Source organism: Chelonia mydas, chromosome 1 (assembly GCF_015237465.2).
Source record: "Chelonia mydas isolate rCheMyd1 chromosome 1, rCheMyd1.pri.v2, whole genome shotgun sequence".
Taxonomy (NCBI): Eukaryota; Metazoa; Chordata; order Testudines; family Cheloniidae; genus Chelonia; species Chelonia mydas.
In genome coordinates, this window is record NC_057849.1 from 2,469,133 (window position 1) to 2,487,160 (window position 18,028).

General features: G+C 46.3%; 1 protein-coding gene across 1 annotated transcript; it reads left to right on the plus strand.

The window, feature by feature from the left end:
• Positions 1-284: 284 nt before the first annotated feature.
• On the plus strand, positions 285-1,232 carry LOC119565140 (olfactory receptor 52E4-like). Its single transcript, XM_037889573.1, has one exon. It carries the CDS (start codon positions 285-287, stop codon positions 1,230-1,232), a length of 948 nt encoding a protein of 315 aa, XP_037745501.1.
• The last annotated feature ends 16,796 nt before the right edge of the window (positions 1,233-18,028 follow it).

The window sequence follows — 18,028 nt, forward strand, 5'->3', positions numbered from 1 at the left end:
GGAATTATTAACACAGGCAGCCCCATAAAATGTGGAATTGGCTTTAATATGGTCATTGTTCATAGTTGTTTCCTCTGAATAATTCAAATGTCATTTTTCAGTGAGTGAAGAGAGAACAATCTGCTTCACCCATGAGAACTGCCTCCAGTAGTGCATGTAATATCTCAGATTAACATTCTCTCTCCATCCAGGCATCCTGGGCACACACAGAAAGTCAGGGGAACGTTCGGTACATGCAGGAAATAGCGTTCCTCCTCAGAGTTGGACACCTTCTCCCCCTTTCCATGTCAGATTCCAACACATCCAACTTCAACAACCCCTCCACCTTCATCCTGCTTGGCATTCCTGGCTTGGAGGCAGCCCACATCTGGATCTCCATCCCCTTCTGCACAATGTACACCATAGCTGTCTTGGGGAACTTCACCATCCTGTTCATTGTAAAGATGGAGCAAAGCCTCCATGGGCCCATGTATTATTTCCTCTGCATGCTGGCCATCACTGACCTGGTCATGTCCACATCCACCCTGCCCAAAATGCTGAATATCTTCTGGTTCAATACCAGGGAGATCAGTTTCAATGCCTGCCTTACCCAGATGTACGTCCTTCTCTGCTTCTCAGCAATGGAGTCTGGAATCCTCGTGGCCATGGCTTTTGATCGCTATGTGGCCATCTGCCATCCTCTGAGACATTCCAGCATCCTGACAAACTCTGTTGTGGCCAAGATTGGCCTGGCCGTGCTGCTGCGTAGTGGAATATTTGCATTACCCTACCCCTTCCTGGCGAGGGGGTGGCCATATTGCAGAACCAACATCATCCCCCACACCTATTGTGGGCACATAACTGTGGTGAACCTGGCCTGTGCTGACATCCGCATCAGTAGTTACTACGGCCTGTTTGATCTTTTCTCTGAGATTGGAATGGACGTGTTTTTCATCACTGTGTCCTATACTCAGATCCTCCGGGCCATCTTCCGCCTCCCCACAAAGGATGCCCGGCTCAAAACTTTTAGGACCTGCATCTCTCACCTTTGTGCCATCTTAGCTTTCTACATGCCAGGTTTCTTCTCCTCCCTCACGCAGCGGTTTAGCCATAATGTGCCACTGCACCTCCTTGTTCTCATTGCCAATGTGGAGCTCCTGGTGCCCCCCTTGCTCCACCCCATCATCTACGGGGTGAGGACCAAACAAATCCGGGACAAGCTGCTCCGACTCTTTACTCCTAAAGGGACCTAAATGTTTTCTCAGACTGAGGTCCGTGCAGAGCTGGCTGGTGCATGGTGCTGGGCCCTCTTCCCTGAATCATTTATTGAATGCATCCGATGAAGTGATCTGTAGCTCACAAATGCTTATGCTAAAATAAATTTGTTAGTCTCTAAGGTGCAACAAGTACTCCTTTTCTTTTTGCAGATACAGACTAACACGGCTGCTACTCTGGAAGTCAAGAGACATTAAACCCTTTCCTGTCCTTACTGTGCTGTGTCAGCATGATAAACTGGGGAATCAGTCTATGTGCAATTCACTGGGTTGCCACCTTTCCAATTGCTGGTAGTTGGACTCCTGAAATGACAATCTTGCCCCATCTGTTCTGTCAAGGCTCCACCCCTGCTGTGTGTCTTCTCCCCAATGCCCTACCCCTGTCACTTGCTCCTCTCTTCCTCTCCCCTTGCCAGTTGCTGGAACATTTTCCACCTCCTATATATATATCAAGGTTCCTTCCCCACTCTGAACTCTAGGGTACAGATGTAGGGACCTGCATGAAAACCTCCAAAGCTTACTTTTACCAGCTTAGGTTAAAACTTCCCCAAGGTACAAACTATTTTACCCTTTGCCCTTAGACTTTCACTGCCACCACCAAACATTTAACCGGTTACTGGGAAAGAGTTGTTTGGAAATGTCTTTCCTGCCAAAATCCTCAGCAAAACCAGGCACCCCCCTTCCTGGGGAAGGTTTGATAAAAATCCTCACCAATTTGCGTAGGTGACCACAGTCCCAAACTCTTGGATTTTAAGAACAATGAAAAAGCATTCAGTTTCTTACAAGAAGAATGTTAATAGAAGAAAAAGGAAAAAGAATCACCTCTGTAAAATCAGGACAGTAAATACCTTACAGGGTAATTACATTCACAACATAGAGAATCCTTCTAGGCAAAACCTTAATTTACAAAAAAACACAAAAACAGGAATATCCATTCCATTCAGCACAGCTTATTTTCTCAGCCATTTAAAGAAATCAGAATCTAACGCAGATCTGGCTAGATTACTTACCAAGTTCTACGACTCCATTCCTGTTCTGTCCCCGGCAAAAGCATCACACAGACAGACCCAGACCCTTTGTTTCTCCCTCCCTCCAGCTTTTGAAAGTATCTGGTCTCCTCATTGGTCATTTTGCTCTGGTGCCAGCGAGGTTATCCTAGCTTCTTAACCCTTTACAGGTGAAAGGGTTTATCCTCTGGCCAGGAGGGATTTTAAAGGGGTTTACCCTTCCCTTTATATTTGTGACAATATATATCTGGAAAATAAATAAATAAATAGTGGACCTAGTCACCTCTAATAGTAACATGTTCTCACATCTTGTGGGAAGTCACTTAAGGGACACTGGTTAGTGTTAAAATTTTAATGTTTATTCTTACTTTACTTCTACCCTGTGGAGAGAGAGACCCCATCAGGACTCCTGGGATGTATCTCAGCTCGGAGGGGAGTGGGGTGTAGTGGGTTACAGCAGGGGGCAGATACATCTGGGGTCTAAAGGAGAAGATCAGAATGGCCACACTGGGTAAATCCAATGGTCCATGTAGCCCAGAAGTCTGTCTTCCAACAGTGCCCAGCGCCAGGTGCTTCAGAGGGAATGAACAGAACATGGCAATCCCCATGTGATTCATGCTCTGTCACCCACAACCAGCTTGTGGCAAACAGCGGCTAGGGACAAAAACCCTGCCCATCCTAGGCAATAGCCCTTGATGGACTTCTCTAGTTCTTACTGGAACCAGGTCATAGTTTGGGCCTTCACAACATCCTATGGCAGATAGTTCCACAGCTTGACTGTGAAGACTTTTGTTTGTTTTAAACCTCCTGCCTATTCCTTTGATTGGATGATGCTTAGTTCTTGTGTTATGTCAAGGAGGAAATAACATTTCCTCATTAAATATCACCATTCTTATATATTTGCAACAAATCTTGTAACAATAGGTCATGTGAGGTGTCATTATAAAAGCTACAGTTTGCTGAATATGATTTTCTTATTTGTATGCACGTCTCGTTTTTTTATTTGCAGTTACGAATATTGACTATGTGTTTGCTCCTGTGGTAAATCCCACAAGGCAGTTTACATCCAGAGTGTCCAGCACAATGTGAAGGGACTATTCAAGTGGATGGCCCAACAATGAACAGCATGTGCCATGGAAGAATCTTATCCACACCTGATGGACTTACCTGGGGACATTCTGGCTAGAATATAATTTATGGTCCCTGCTATGACTCACTGAAACATGCAGAGGCATGTGATCAGCTCATGTGACACAGGACTCCATCTTGTGCCTGTACTTTTGGTGCAGAGGAACCAAGGAGACTCTCTTTCATTCCTTCAGCCGTTCCTAGCAATTTTTGCTTTTCCGTTAGGGTCCCAGCGGAACACTTTCTTTCTTTCTGCGGGAGGACACTTTCGCAGCCTGAGCTACACAGAAGAAATTGTTGCCAATTAGCATATCAATAGGGTTATGGTCTGCTACCCTCACTGATAATACAGCTTCAGAACTATCAGTTTCTATGTGCACTGTAGCCAAAGGCATAAGGATTGTGTATCCTCCTACTAATAAAAGCTCAGAAATCTGTTCTGGCAGCGTGTCACCTTCTTGCACTATACCCCTGCTACCCACAGAAATTTCTGTCCCTGTAACTTCCCACCCAAGTTGTTCCCTGCCGTTGATGCCGACAGCCTTGATGTGCTTCATGTCTAGTTGTTCAGAGGCTAATTTCACAAACCCAGCATGATAAGTGACAGGCACCCGAGGGACTTCTGTGCTCAGGAGAAAGCATTCCCAAGGACTACCTGCTTCCTCCCAGCACAGGGTGTTTATTCCTCAGGTGATCAGAGGAATTATAATGGTCGCACTTCTGGACTCATTTGTTTTTACAGGAGATTTGGGTTGTGAATGAGAGGAATGAGGTAAAATGGAACCCTCTTTCCCACCATGTTTAAACACCTGTGTCTGTAGTTTATTCAGACTAGATGCCTCTGTTTGCTCAAAATCATCAAAGAGAGAAGCCATCCTGTAACGAAGCAAAGACTCACCGGCGCGGCGCCTCCTGCTGGTTGTCCAGGGAATTAGCTCAACTCCAGCTTCGGAGCTCCCCCTGCTGGCCAGTGTCTCACCTGCCTCAGGCCCCCATGTCCCTCCCGGACCTGGTGCCCCATACCCTGGGGTTCTGCCCACTACAGTACCCCCACTCATTGGGTCTCCGCTCCCAGGGGAAACCTGAACCCTCTACACCCACCTTGCCTCAGTGGCTACTGCCAGTTGTTATCTAGCCTCCACTCACTGGGGCTAACTGCAGTCCGTAAAGGCCAGTCATGATTGGCAAGGGGGTTGGACCAGCTGCCTGTGCCTTTCCCCGCACTACACTTCTGCAGCCCCAGTACCTGCTTGGGGCTTTATCCAAGGCCTCAGCCTGGGGAGTTGCCAAGCTAGGCCCGTCTCCCTCCAAGGCTGGAGAGAGACTCCTGCCTTCTGGCTCTGCAGCCTTTTTATAGGGCCCAGCCTGGCCCTCATTGGCTGCCTCTCAGCTTTTTCTGATTGGCTCCTCAGCCCCAGCCTTCGCCAAGGGCTGGCTTTTAACCTTGGCTGAGCCGGAGCAGGGTGACTGCTCCGATACACATCACATCCACAGTTTTCATCTTTGAAACTTGGGGCACACATGAATTCATCCATCTGCTGCCAAGACCCTTGTGGTGATGACCTGTGCCAAGCAGCTGCACTGCACGCCCATGGCTGCGCCCCCTTCAGAGGAGGGGTGGCCGTCTTCCCTCCCAGTTCAGGGCCCCATCACAGATGCCATCATGTCTCACACCTTGGTTGTAGAGTTCCATGTGGTCTCTGGGCCCAGAGTCATTGAGGTCTCCCCTCCTGTTACCATCCCCTCAGCCCCTGGACCCAGTTAAGAGGTATTGCATCCCTTTGGCTTTGCTGCTGGGCTTCCTAGTCAAACTTCTGCCCCTGCTCCTAATCCCATTCCTGGCCCCAGCCCCACTCCTGCCCCTGTCACATCCCTCATTTCTTTCCTTTCATCTTCTATACTGCTGCCATTCAAGGGTTGTGTCATTTCCCCTGTCCTTGGACTAACCACAGGGGGCGTTTTTTTTGTCTCCCCTCCCTGACTCTTTAGGAGCTGCTCTCTTCCCTCCCTATCCCTTTCCGGGCACAGACGGGTTGCACAGAGCCACAGGTACAATCGCCGCAAAAGTGGTCTGCCCCCTCTTTGCCCATCTCCATCGGCCACAGGGTGGTAACAGGGGCCCAGCGAGATGATGATCATGGGTCCACAACCCTGTCCCCCACTGTGCTGAGGGATGAGCTTCACCATTTTCTGGTGGACACCTGTGGTTTCAAGCATAAAGTGAAGCTCCCTCTCCAGCACTGGGGAGGCTTCCATCTCATTGTCTGGGCCATGAGGGCTGTTTTGGAGAAGAGGAGGGTAACTGGGAGGCAGAACATCCTGGTCTACTGGTGGGCTCGCAACTTCTGTGACTTCCCCCTGCATTTCAGGCATTGGTGCAAGGCCGGCTTGGGATCCTCCTGCCTGCGAGGATCATTCTCAGCCCTCACAATGAAGCCAACCATATTTTCAAAAATGAACACCAACCAAAAAAAAAAAAAAAAAAAGGAAATATGGAAAGGATAAAGAAAAACATAGAACCCCCTCTTCTTCTACAGGAACACCAAAACCAGCCATCTCTAGAGTGTCAGGGCAGTTCACAGTCTGTCCCTCCCATGTCCCAGACCTCTTGCCCAGGCCCTGGCTGTGCTGCAGGGGTGCTGTGGGTCAGACACTTGCTCTGTCAGTGGCCATATGTCTCAGGCTTTAGGTGGTAGGGCCCCTCTCCACAGCATCATCCTCACCCAACAGAGTTACGATTCCCCTCCAATTCTGGCCTGCAAGGCCTCTTGACTAGGGGTATTTCCCTGCGCTTGTCCCTCTGCCCAGGGTCTTCCTTGCTCTCCCCAACTGTACACTGCACCCAGCCCCAGCCCCAGCCCCAGCACTGCTGCTGCTCGGCCTCCAGCTCCCTGGGCTGCTTCTCTGGCCCCTCTGCTTCGGGCTGCTGCAGCTCTGCGCCCAGCTCAACTCCCTGGGCTACTTCTCTGGTTCTGGTTCTGGCCGGCCTGTCTCTGCTCAGCTCTGCCCAGGCCCCTGCTGTCTCCTTAGCTCAACCCCGCTCTGTCCCAGGCAGGCCCAGCTCACACAGACGACGGGAACCTCCTGACCTCCAGACTTCCTCCCTGGTCTGCCTGCCCTGTCAATCAGGCTGACAGGTAATGTTGGCCTCTCCTCACTGACTCTGGGGCCTAGTTTGGACCCTTCCCCTTCCTTTTGGGACTAGGAAAGGGCCAATCAAAAATCCTCACTGAATTTTAGTGAGAGGCCAGGAATTTACATTCCTCCTTACTAAAATTCTGCCACAGCCAGAACGTTCACACCAGCATATTTGGGCCCCATATTATCAACATTTATAGATTAAAAAAATACATTTGCAATGAATAAAAGAACATTTATCATACTTAAAACCCCCTGTCCAATTCTTGATACTATAGATAATATTCACTAAAGACTACATAGAACCAATAACATGATCATCTCTAAGTTTAATAATCAGTAAACCCTTAGTAGTTCTCTGGGACTTTCTTAAGACTGGTGGTTCATTACCCATATTTTATGTTCCCTTGTGCCCAGGTAACACCAGGTCAATTTGAGGGATCAGTCTATTTTCATCAGGGTTTGCATTTGCCCCATTGGTTTCAGTCTCCTCCGGACATGATGCTCTGCGTCTCCTGTGAGCCCTGGCTGGACTAAAGGTCCAATGTTTTAGCTGGTGCCCATGGACCACTCTCTCAGGACCTCCACATTCAGGCTGGATAGTGTAAACTGGCAGTGCAGGATTATTGTGAGTGACCACAATGTGGGCGTTTGACTCCCACTTCCCTTGTATTTTATTATGACCCAGCATCTATGCTTACAAACTGGTACCTGCTTACCACAGCTTATGAGAGCCCCACTGGACTTGCGATCATAAGTCCTTTTCCTACTTTGGGCTGCATTTTTAGTTTTACTGAGAGCAACTTCAATGGCTCTTTTTGGACACCTTTGACACAGTCATTGAAATTAATCACCTCATCCTTAGAAAAGACTCCTTGACGCTTTTCTGGCAGCACCCTAAGTTAGCCCCCTGTGCAGGAACCAGCCCTTGGAGCGAGGCTTGAACTGCAACAGGCAGTCTCCCGCCACTTCTTTAGAGGAAAAGTAACTTGTACTCACTTCTTCCTCCTTGTCACCCACAGCTCATTTCCATTCTCTTCAAATGTTACCTTCGCCCAAGGAACCACTTCCTTATCCCAGTGTACCTCTGCAGTTCTATTCTGAGAATGCAACCCCACAGACTTCACACGTGAGATTAGAAGACTCACCAGCACTCTTCCTTTGATGGCATTAGTCAGTAAATTGGCTGGCTGGAGCCTAGTTTGGCTTGCTCCAGATGTATGGTCTAGAAGGGCTCGAGATCCATTGGTGTTTCCTGGTACCCAGCAGTGTTCTTCAAGGATCTTCCCTCTCCAAGGAGGAATAACTGTCTTCAGCCTACTTTAACATTTCCAATCTGTCCTGCATTGCCCAGAGGATGACTCTGTTTCTCCTTCTGAGGAAGTACTTTACTCAGCACAGAATTCTTCTTAGAGTGCCCAGGATGGTTCATCCTAGAAGTTCCTTCTCCTCACAACTTTTTTTGCTCTTACTTTCTGAGTCTTTGGCTAGCTGTTCTTCAAATTATTTTTTAACCTTCCTAATTATACCCTTAAACTTCATTTGCCAGGAGTTTATGCTCCTTTTGATTTTGCTCAATAGGATTTAAATTCCACTATTTAAATGAAGCCTTTTTGCCTCTCACTGCTTCTTTTACTTTGTTGTTCAGCTACGGTGACACTTTCTGGTTCTCTTACAATGTTATTTTAGATTGGGGTATACATTTAAGTTGAGCCTCTTGTAATTCCCCCCTTCCTCCCTGGGTTACTCGGGAGCTAGCAACACTCACCTGTCTGCCTGGGTGCCTGATGTTGTTGACATTAAAGGCGATCCTAAGCGTTCCAGTGCTGAAGTCCCTTTACTCCTAAAGGTACTTGAATTTGGCAGTGCCTGCACCTTGCTAGTCCTGTACACACTCAGTGGCATGCCTTGGGAACCTCCAGAAATAAACCTATTCTAATAATATTAATAGTATTCTGTGGCCTGGGTCTATAGTAAGAAGAAGGCCTCAAACAGAAACCCTTGTATCACAGACCTAGCGTGAGGACTGAGGGCTGAACCAAAGTAGCCAGGGCTTTGCTAATATAAATCAAAGTTAAGCTGTGAGCAAGAGGCAGGCCCCACACACAGAATCTGGCAAGAGCAGGGCTGATGCTACAGAATTACACATACCTAAGAGGTTCTTTGCATACGTTATGGAAACACACTCCAGGGTGGTACCAGAACAGCATGATACTTGCACATTCCTCACAGATAACGGGAACATGCTGACCCATCTGACAGGCAGGGTCAAAATGATAATATGATGGATAGGGTTGTTTTGATCAAACCAACAGGAGGCCCCTGGATACGTCAAAGGGTGGCACCCTGATACGTCAGGAGTGATGTGTAACTTGTTTGTATCTGTGTATAAAGATATATCTCAGAGGGCTGTCTTTGTCTGCCGAGAGGGCAGAGGAAACTCCTACCACTGACTGAGCTGACTCCATCCTCAGGGGGCACTCATGTACTAGCAGAACTGTAGACATCTGATCCAGGGAGCTAGAGACCATGCTTCATTTGTCAATAAACCTTGCCAGGTGCCTACAAACCTTATCTGAGTCTGTGGTCATTGGGGGTTCTCTCAGGCCTGCTGTGTCAGCTACCTGTGCAGAACTGGGAGAGCACACAGAGGGAGCACACGCGCACAGCTGAACGGTTATCAACATTTGACAGAGCAGAGCACCATAACGGTGACGTCTGATGACAGGGTCTAACTCAAAAATACCAATTATAATTAATATACATGCAATATACTTAAAATAGAGTTAACACACCTTTATTTAACAATTTAAAGTAACAGTATATAACCAACTGCTAATTTAAATCCACAGAGGGCAGTGGAATAAAATCAATTAACAAACATGGGCTATAGTGATACATGAAACTTACTTAATTGGCATTTACACTGCCTCCAAGAAGCAGTCATCTGAGGTGTCAAGATACTTTATTTCTGCATCCCATCCTCAGGTGACTTGTGCCCAGTCAATATTGGGATAGTGGAAATCCCCCATTATTATTAAGGGTTTTGTGTTTTTGTTTAAATTATTTTAACAGCCTCTCTAATCTCCCTGAGCATTTCACAGTCACTATCACCATCCTGGCGAAGTGGTCGGTGATATATCCCTACTGCTATATTCTTATTATTCGAGTATCAAGTTACTAGCCAGAGAGATTCTGTGGTCCAGTTTGGTTAATTTCCAAATTGTACTTCATTAGATTCTATTCTTTCTTTCACATATAATGCCACATCTCCACCAGCATGACCTCTTCTGTCCTTCCAATATATTTTGTACCCTGGTATCACCGTGTACCACTGATCATCCTCATTCCACCAAGTTTTTGTCATGCCGATTCTATCGATATCCTCCTTGAATGTAAGGCACCCTAGTTGAACCGTCTTATTATTTAGATTTCTAGCATTTGTATATATAACCCTTCTGCCAGGTGGAGCCAGCAGCAACCACGGCCGGGTTCAATATCTAGGTGTTCCTTTCCCTCTATCCAACACAGAACCGACTTGAGCCTCTACCCAGGAACCTTGGAAATTTACACACCACTCTGAGGCCCCTCTGAGAGGCAATACTCAGAGCCTATTTAGCTCTATTCTTTGAACAGTTGAGAAAACAAGTCAAACCAGTCTAGGTAATGCCCCTGGGGAGACCCTGCAATTTTCTGACCAGAATGCCTGCCCCTAAGCTTCTTACTCTCACAGAGCTCTAACAGTGGAGCCCCCCTGCTTAAAAAGTCCTTTCTGCTAACCATGAACACCCTCGCTTTGGAACAGATTAAGCACAGTCCTGCTTTTCTGTGTTCCCAAAACAATTACCCATTGGTTACCATATTTCACTATCCCTGAATTCAGTACTAACATAATTCGTAAACCAATATCAGCTAAGTTGATTACAATGAGCAAAACACCCTCTCCATCTGCTGACTAGCTAGCAAATCTAAGCAAAGCAGGAGCAAACTGCATTTACATAAACACACCCAGGGTCTCTTCCTCCTCCCAGCTAGCTGTCAGGGAAGCATTCCTTCAGACCCTGCTGACATGGATAAGCACTGTAAAAATTGTCACTTTTTAGCTGTCTGCCCTTACAGTATGTAATTGAATGACTCTTTGTCATCAGATCCTACCTGTATTTTGCCATCTTCCTTCCTCTCCTCCTCACTAGGACCTAGAGAATCTCCATTAATAGATCCTCCCCTCAGGGATGTCTCTGTCTGAAACACATGCTCCTCTGCACCTCTCAGGTTTCCTGCATCACTTAGTTTAAAAACTGCTCTATGACCCTCTTAATTTCAAGTGCCAGCAATCTGGTTCCATTTTCATTTTGGTAGAGCCCAGCCTTCCTGTATAGCCTTCCCCCTTTCCCCAGTTCCTAATGAATCAAAACCCCTCCTCCCTACTTTCTGGGGATGCAGACAAACAGATGCAAATGAAAACACATGTACATGGTCCGACATAGAATCATAGAATCATAGAATATCAGGGTTGGAAGGGACCCCAGAAGGTCATCTAGTCCAACCCCCTGCTCGAAGCAGGACCAATTCCCAGTTAAATCATCCAAGCCAGGGCTTTGTCAAGCCTGACCTTAAAAACCTCTAAGGAAGGACATTCTACCACCTCCCTAGGTAACGCATTCCAGTGTTTCACCACCCTCTTAGTGAAAAAGTTTTTCCTAATATCCAATCTAAACCTCCCCCATTGCAACTTGACATGTGCACACACGCACACACATGGATCCATGAGTGCACACCCACAAACATGGATCCACACGCACACACACACACACACGCATGGACGTACATGGACACACATGGACCCATGTGTACACACACACACACACAGAGACATGCACACATACATTCATGACCTGCAAGGCGCCATCCAGGAGGCATGGTCAGAGAACCCCTAACAGAGCGGGTTTGCGGGGCAGATGGGTGAGAGGAACATCTCGTTGGAGAAACCCACCAGAATTGAGGCCTGAGCAAAGACTCTGAGCAGCTCGTTCGCTGTGGAGCAGTGTCAGCATTCAGGTTACTTTGTGCAGGCTACTGGTGGAATCTTAGGCTCCTACACGGTTGGACAGCAGATGAGCCGGGGTTTGAAAATGCTACCTTTGTAGCATAGGAAAATTCACAAGCCAAAACAAAAGATAACCTAACACATTTCCTTCCCTTACCTACAATTTCTATAATTTTAGATGGATCATTCCAGGTATGTTTTCAGGAGATGTTGTACCTGCTTGGTCTCTCCCTCCATCTGGAGAGGGAACAAAGCAAGAGAGCCACAAACAAATCCTCCCCCGCCCCACCCGCCAGATTTGAAAGTGTCTACTTTCCTCAGTGGTCCTTCAGGTCAGGTGCCAAATAGGTTATTAGAGCTTCTTAACCCCTCAGGAATGCCCAGCAGGAGGAAGGTGGAGGGGTTGGTGAAGTCGGTTGTGTTGGACTCTGACATGGAGTAGGGGAGAAGGTGTCCAACTCTGAAGTAGAGTGGTGTGTCTTATATGTACTGTACATTCCCCTGATTTCTTGTATGTGCCCAGAGTCTAGGGTGATGGTCGCAATACAAATGCCTGGATGGAGAGAGAATGTAAATATGAGACACTACATGGACTACTGGAGCCTTTTCTCAACCAGAACGTTCACACCAGCATATCTGGTATCATATCATATCCCATATTATCATCCTAGTAGTTCCTTCTCCTTGCAACTTTTTTTGCTATTACTTTCTGAGTCTTTGGCTAACTGTTCTTCAAATTCTTTTTTTAACCTTCCAAATTATACTCTTAAACTTCATTTGCCAGAGTTTATGCTCCTTTCGATTTTCCTCAATAGGATTTAAATTCCACTATTTAAATGAAGCCTTTTTGCCTCTCATAGATTCATAGATATTTAAGTCAGAAGGGACCATTATGATCATCTAGTCTGACCTCCTGCACAACGCAGGCCACAGAATTTCACCCACCACTCCTGCGATAAACCTCTCACCTATATCTGTGCTATTGAAGTCCTCAAGTCATAGTTTAAAGACTTCAAGGAGCAGAGTATCCTCCAGCAAGTGACCAGTGCCCTATGCTACAGAGGAAGGTGAAAAACCTCCAGGGCCTCTTCCAATTTGCCCTGGAGGAAAAGTCCTTCCTGACCCCAAATATGGCGATCAGCTGAACCCTGAGCATATGGGCAAGATTCATCAGCCAGATACTACAGAAAATTCTTTCCTAACTCAGATCCCACCCCATCTAATATCCCATCACAGGCCATTGGGCCTATTTACGATGAATATTTAATTACCAAAACCATGTTATCCCATCATACCATCTCCTCCATAAACTTATCGAGTTTAATCTTAAAGCCAGATAGATCTTTTGCCCCCACTGCTTCCCTTGGAAGGCTATTCCAAAACTTCACTCCTCTGATGGTTAGAAACCTTTGTCTAATTTCTAGTCTAAATTTCCTGGTGGCCAGTTTATATCCATTTGTTCTTGTGTCCACATTGGTACTGAGCTTAAATAATTCCTCTCACTGCTTCTTTTACTTTGTTGTTCAGCTACGGTGACACTTTTTGGTTCTCTTACAATGTTATTTTAGATTGGGGTATACATTTAAGTCGAGCCTCTTGTAATTCCCCCCTTCCTCCCTGGGTTACTTGGCAGTGGGCAACACTCACCTGTCTGCCTGGGTGCCTGATGTTGTTGACATTAAAGGCAATCTTAAACATTCCAGTGCTGAAATCCCTTTACTCCTAAAGGTACTTGAATTTGGCAGTGCTTGCACCTTGCTAGTCCTGTACACACTCAGTGGCATGCCTTGGGAACCTCCAGAAAAAAACCTATTCTAATAATATTAATAGTATTCTGTGGCCTGGGTCTGTAGTAAGAAGTATCACAGACCATGAGCGCACACCCACAAACATGGATCCACATGCACATACACACACACACACGCGCGCGCGCACACACACGCATGGACGTACATGGACACACATGGACCCATGTGTACACACACACACAGAGACATACACACATACATTCATGACCTGCAAAGCCCCATCCAGGAGGCATGGTCAGAGAACCCCTAACAGAGCAGATTTGCGGGGCAGATGGGTGAGAGGAACATCTCGTTGGAGAAACCCACCAGAATTGAGGCCTGAGCAAAGACTCTGAGCAGCTCGTTCGCTGTGAAGCAGCGTCAGCTTTCAGGTTACTTTGTGCAGGCTACTGGTGGAATCTTAGGCTCCTACATGGTTGGACAGCAGATGAGCCGGGGTTTGAAAATGGCCGTGGAGCCTAAATTCAGTATTTACATGAATTCCTTTGTGGATCTAGACCTGGAAGAATTTCTGGAAGATGCTTTCATCAAACACAATTTAAGGTCGTTCAAAGTCAAGGGGGCTGCCTGGCTACACTGTCAGGGTTCCCCTCCACACACTCTGAACTCTGGGGTACAGATGTGGGGACCTGCATGAAAGACCTCCTAAGCTTATATTCTACCAGCTTAGGTTAAAAACTTCCCCAAGGCACAGATTCCTTTCCTAGCCCTTGGACGGTATCCCTACACCAATAAGTGATTTATACAAAAATTCAGGGATGGGTCACTTGGAATCCTTATCCCCCCAAAATGTCCCCCCAAGCCTCTTCACCCCCATTTCCTGGGGAGGCTTGAGAGTAATATACCAACCAATTGGTTAGCAATGTGAGCACAGACCAGACCCTTTGTCCTCAGGACACTGAAAATCAATCAGGTTCTTAAAAGAAGAACTTTCTTTGGAAACCAAAAAGTAAAAGAATCACACCTGCAAAATCAGGATGAAAGGTAACTTTACAGGGTAATAAAAAGATTTGAAACACAGAAGATTCCCCTCTGGCTCAGCTTCACAGTTAGAAAAACAGGAATAAAATTACCTTTGTAGCATAGGAAAATTCACAAGCCAAAACAAAAGATAACCTAACACATTTTCTTGCCTAACTTACAATTTCTATAATTTTAGATGGATCATTCCAGGTATGTTTTCAGGAGATGTTGTACCTGCTTGGTCTTTCCCTCCATCTGGAGAGGGAACAAAGCAAGAGAGCCACAAACAAATCCTCCCCCGCCCCACCCGCCAGATTTGAAAATATCTACTTTCCTCAATGGTCCTTCAGGTCAGGTGCCAAATAGGTTATTAGAGCTTCTTAACCCCTCAGGAATGCCCAGGAGGAGGAAGGTGGAGGGGTTGGTGAAGTCGGTTGTGTTGGAATCTGACATGGAGTAGGGGAGAAGGTGTCCAACTCTGAAGTAGAGTGGTGTGTCTTATATGTACTGTATGTTCCCCTGATTTCTTGTATGTGCCCAGAGTCTAGGGTGATGGTCGCAATACAAATGCCTGGATGGAGAGAGAATGTAAATATGAGACACTACATGCACTACTGGAGTCTGTTCTCATGGGTGAAGCAGATCGTTCATTCTTCACACACTGAAAAATGAGATTTACATGATTCAGAGAAGTAAATTATGAACAACTGACCCTATTAATGCCAATTCCATATTTCATGGTGCTCCATTGGTCAACGATTCCTACAAGTCATGGTGCGGGAAACCTTCATGGGCACCAGCAGGAAAAATGTGTATGGGTGCAGTTTATCCCTCATTCTTCCTTAACACGAAGAAACCCAGGCAAAAGTGTCCATGCTGTATGGAGTTCCCCATTACCCGGCTGCTCAAAATATGAGAGTGGTAAAAAACGAAACCTTTGCCAAGTCATGTGCCAGGGGAAACATCCCAACTAGGACACACACCAGGGAAAAAGCCTCACTCATTGCAGCTCCACGGAAACACCTGCTCATTTGCAGCACTCACCAGACAGTGACAATGTTTGGATGCCTACGGAATAGGCTGGAGAATAACCTGCTCTGGATATGTGCTCAGTTGTGGGCACCCAATCTCTATAAAGCATTGAGCAGATAGAAAGGGGATTTCTGAAACAGGCTATGGGAATGGGAAACGCTGCCACATGCGGACAGACTGAAAAGTGTTGAGTTAATAGAAAAGACAAAGAAGGAGGCATATGATAGAGGAGAGAAAAATAAAGAATGGAACGGATTACATTCACATGCACAAACAGAGAACAGTTCCCAACCAGTAATATCGATAGATATTTAGTGCTTCAACAAGGGTAATTGCCCAAAGCTGAGGAAAATTCTCAGCTAAACTAATGGCAGGAAATTCAGAAAGAAAAATGGGAATGAAAACTGGGAGTTATTTAAGAGGAGTTTACTAGACAGCTAAAAAGCCAGGAGTCCACAGTCAAGGAGGTGGACAACTTTGACTAAAAACCCACTTCCGTAGTGAAGGGAAGGTAGCAATTGCAGCAGAAAACGATATATTACATTTGGGGTGAAAGGGAAAATGGACAGGAAGGAATACAAATTGGAATTTATTAAAACTGATAAGGGACTTTAAAGACTTCAGGGACAAATCCATGTTGAGCATGTCTAAGGAAATGAAAAAGGAGGTTACTAAGTATATTAACATCCGAAGAAATCCTTGAAAAGTTTTAGGCCAATTACTAGACAGAGAAAGGAAACTTGTTAATGTTGCAGAAAAGGTAAATATGTTCCATTTTTTTCCTGCATTCGGAAAGAAGCAGTATGACACTCGTATCACCTGACACAATGAAATGCGTTCCAGGCCGTTAGCTATCTGGGAGGGTGTTAAGGAGCATTGATAGTAGAAAATCAGAGTTGTGAACACCAGAGGTATGAACTGAACAGTGACCACGCAGCTCACGGGGAAGCAGAAGTGTGCAATCAGGCAGCAGCAGAGCAAACAAAAAAGAAAAGGCAAATACAGGGCAGTACTGTGTGAAATGTAAAGGTTGTTTTACAAAGGGAAAGTTTTAAAAAAAAGATTTGACAAGGCTAGGAAACAATGGAAAGAGTGGTCTGGGATTAGTTTTGAAAAAGTCCAGTAATATAATTAATAGCAGTCAACAACTTGGTTTATGGAAAACAGGTGTTGTCAAAAAACCCCCAATGTCATTGTTTAAAGAGAATACAGGTTTGGTTGATCAAGGGAACTGCACAGATGCAGTAAAATTGCTTTCTCTGAGGCACTTGATTTAGCAGGGGAAACATTCCGATAATAAAAGGAACGCGCTACAATACCAGTGGAGCGCACGTAAAATGGACTGAAAACTGGCTGGCGGATAACGGAAACCAGCTGTCAATGGCCATTGTCAGTGAATGGGGCTGTTTCTAGTGGGGTTCTGCAGGGCTCATGTCTAGGCCAGATGCTGTTCAGTATTTCAGTCAAGGATCTGGAAGGAAAGAGGAAATCACTGCAGATAAAAGAAGCAAATGTCCCAAAGGCTGGCAGAGTGGTTGCAATGAGGTGGCCGGGGCAGGCATAACATTTGATGTGGAACATTTGGTGAGCTGGGCCCATGCAAACAATATGTTTTAATAAAGACAAATGCAAAGTGATCCTCTTGGAACAGGGAATGCAGGCCCGACCCACAGACCAGGGCACTGTATTATGGAACGCAGAGACCCTGAAAAGCACTAGGTGATCACTGTGGATAACCAAGTCATCCTGAGCTCCCAGTGCGATGCTGTGGCCGAAAGGGCTTGGATGCATAGACAGGGGAGTGGTGAGTTGGAGCAGGGGAAGGAGTTTACCTCTGCACATGAGATTTACTGATCTCTGAGCCCATAGCAACAGCAGAAAATGCTCACGTCTCCCCTGGGTCACCTTTTTCCAGATCTGTCTGTCTCCTATCTATCTATCTATCTATCCATCTAGGCAATTATCCCTTATTTTCTTTCAAATCAACTGTATTTTATAAATATACACAAATACACAAACAGCCAATTCTTCTCTCACTCAGCACAAAGCCCAGGAGCTCTCATCTCCCTTTGGGACAGTCCCTTAATGAATGTTTTCTCCTAAAGCTGAATAATTAGCACAGAAGAAGAGACATGATTCTCTGCAGCCTGTTTACTTTCAGATGCTCTCTTCTCCCCTCGAGGCTGAGCGAACCCCACTGGGATTGCACAGAGCTATATTATAAACGGCGCACACCCTTGGATGGGCTCTCGGTGTGGCATGTTGCTGCAGATGCTGGGGTGAGAGAGGTTTGGGACACGGCTACCTGAGGGGGATTCCCAGGGAAGACGCTTCCATCTCAGAATTCACAGGTACCCATCTCTTGCTGAGGAGATCACCTGCTCGACAAACACCGTGCAACGTGGACGTGATGGGATAGAGAGGACGTCTGGGGTCCTTTCTGCTCTGCACAACCATGACACATCCCAGGGCCCTTCCCATAGGTGATGAGTTTGCTAAAGAATCATTGGCCAAAATGTAACTCTTTTCTGGGCACCCCTGGTCGTCCTGCCTGATGGAGTACTGCCCCGAGGTGGCTGCATTTCAGTGGCAGAGGGGATCCTTCAGAATGACAGGTGTTAGTAGATGTACAATAGAAGACCAAATTCTGAA

What these genes read in the sequence shown, in the direction of transcription:
- LOC119565140 (XM_037889573.1), top strand. Translation starts at nt 285, where the DNA reads ATGTCAGATTCCAACACATCCAACTTCAACAACCCCTCCACCTTCATC.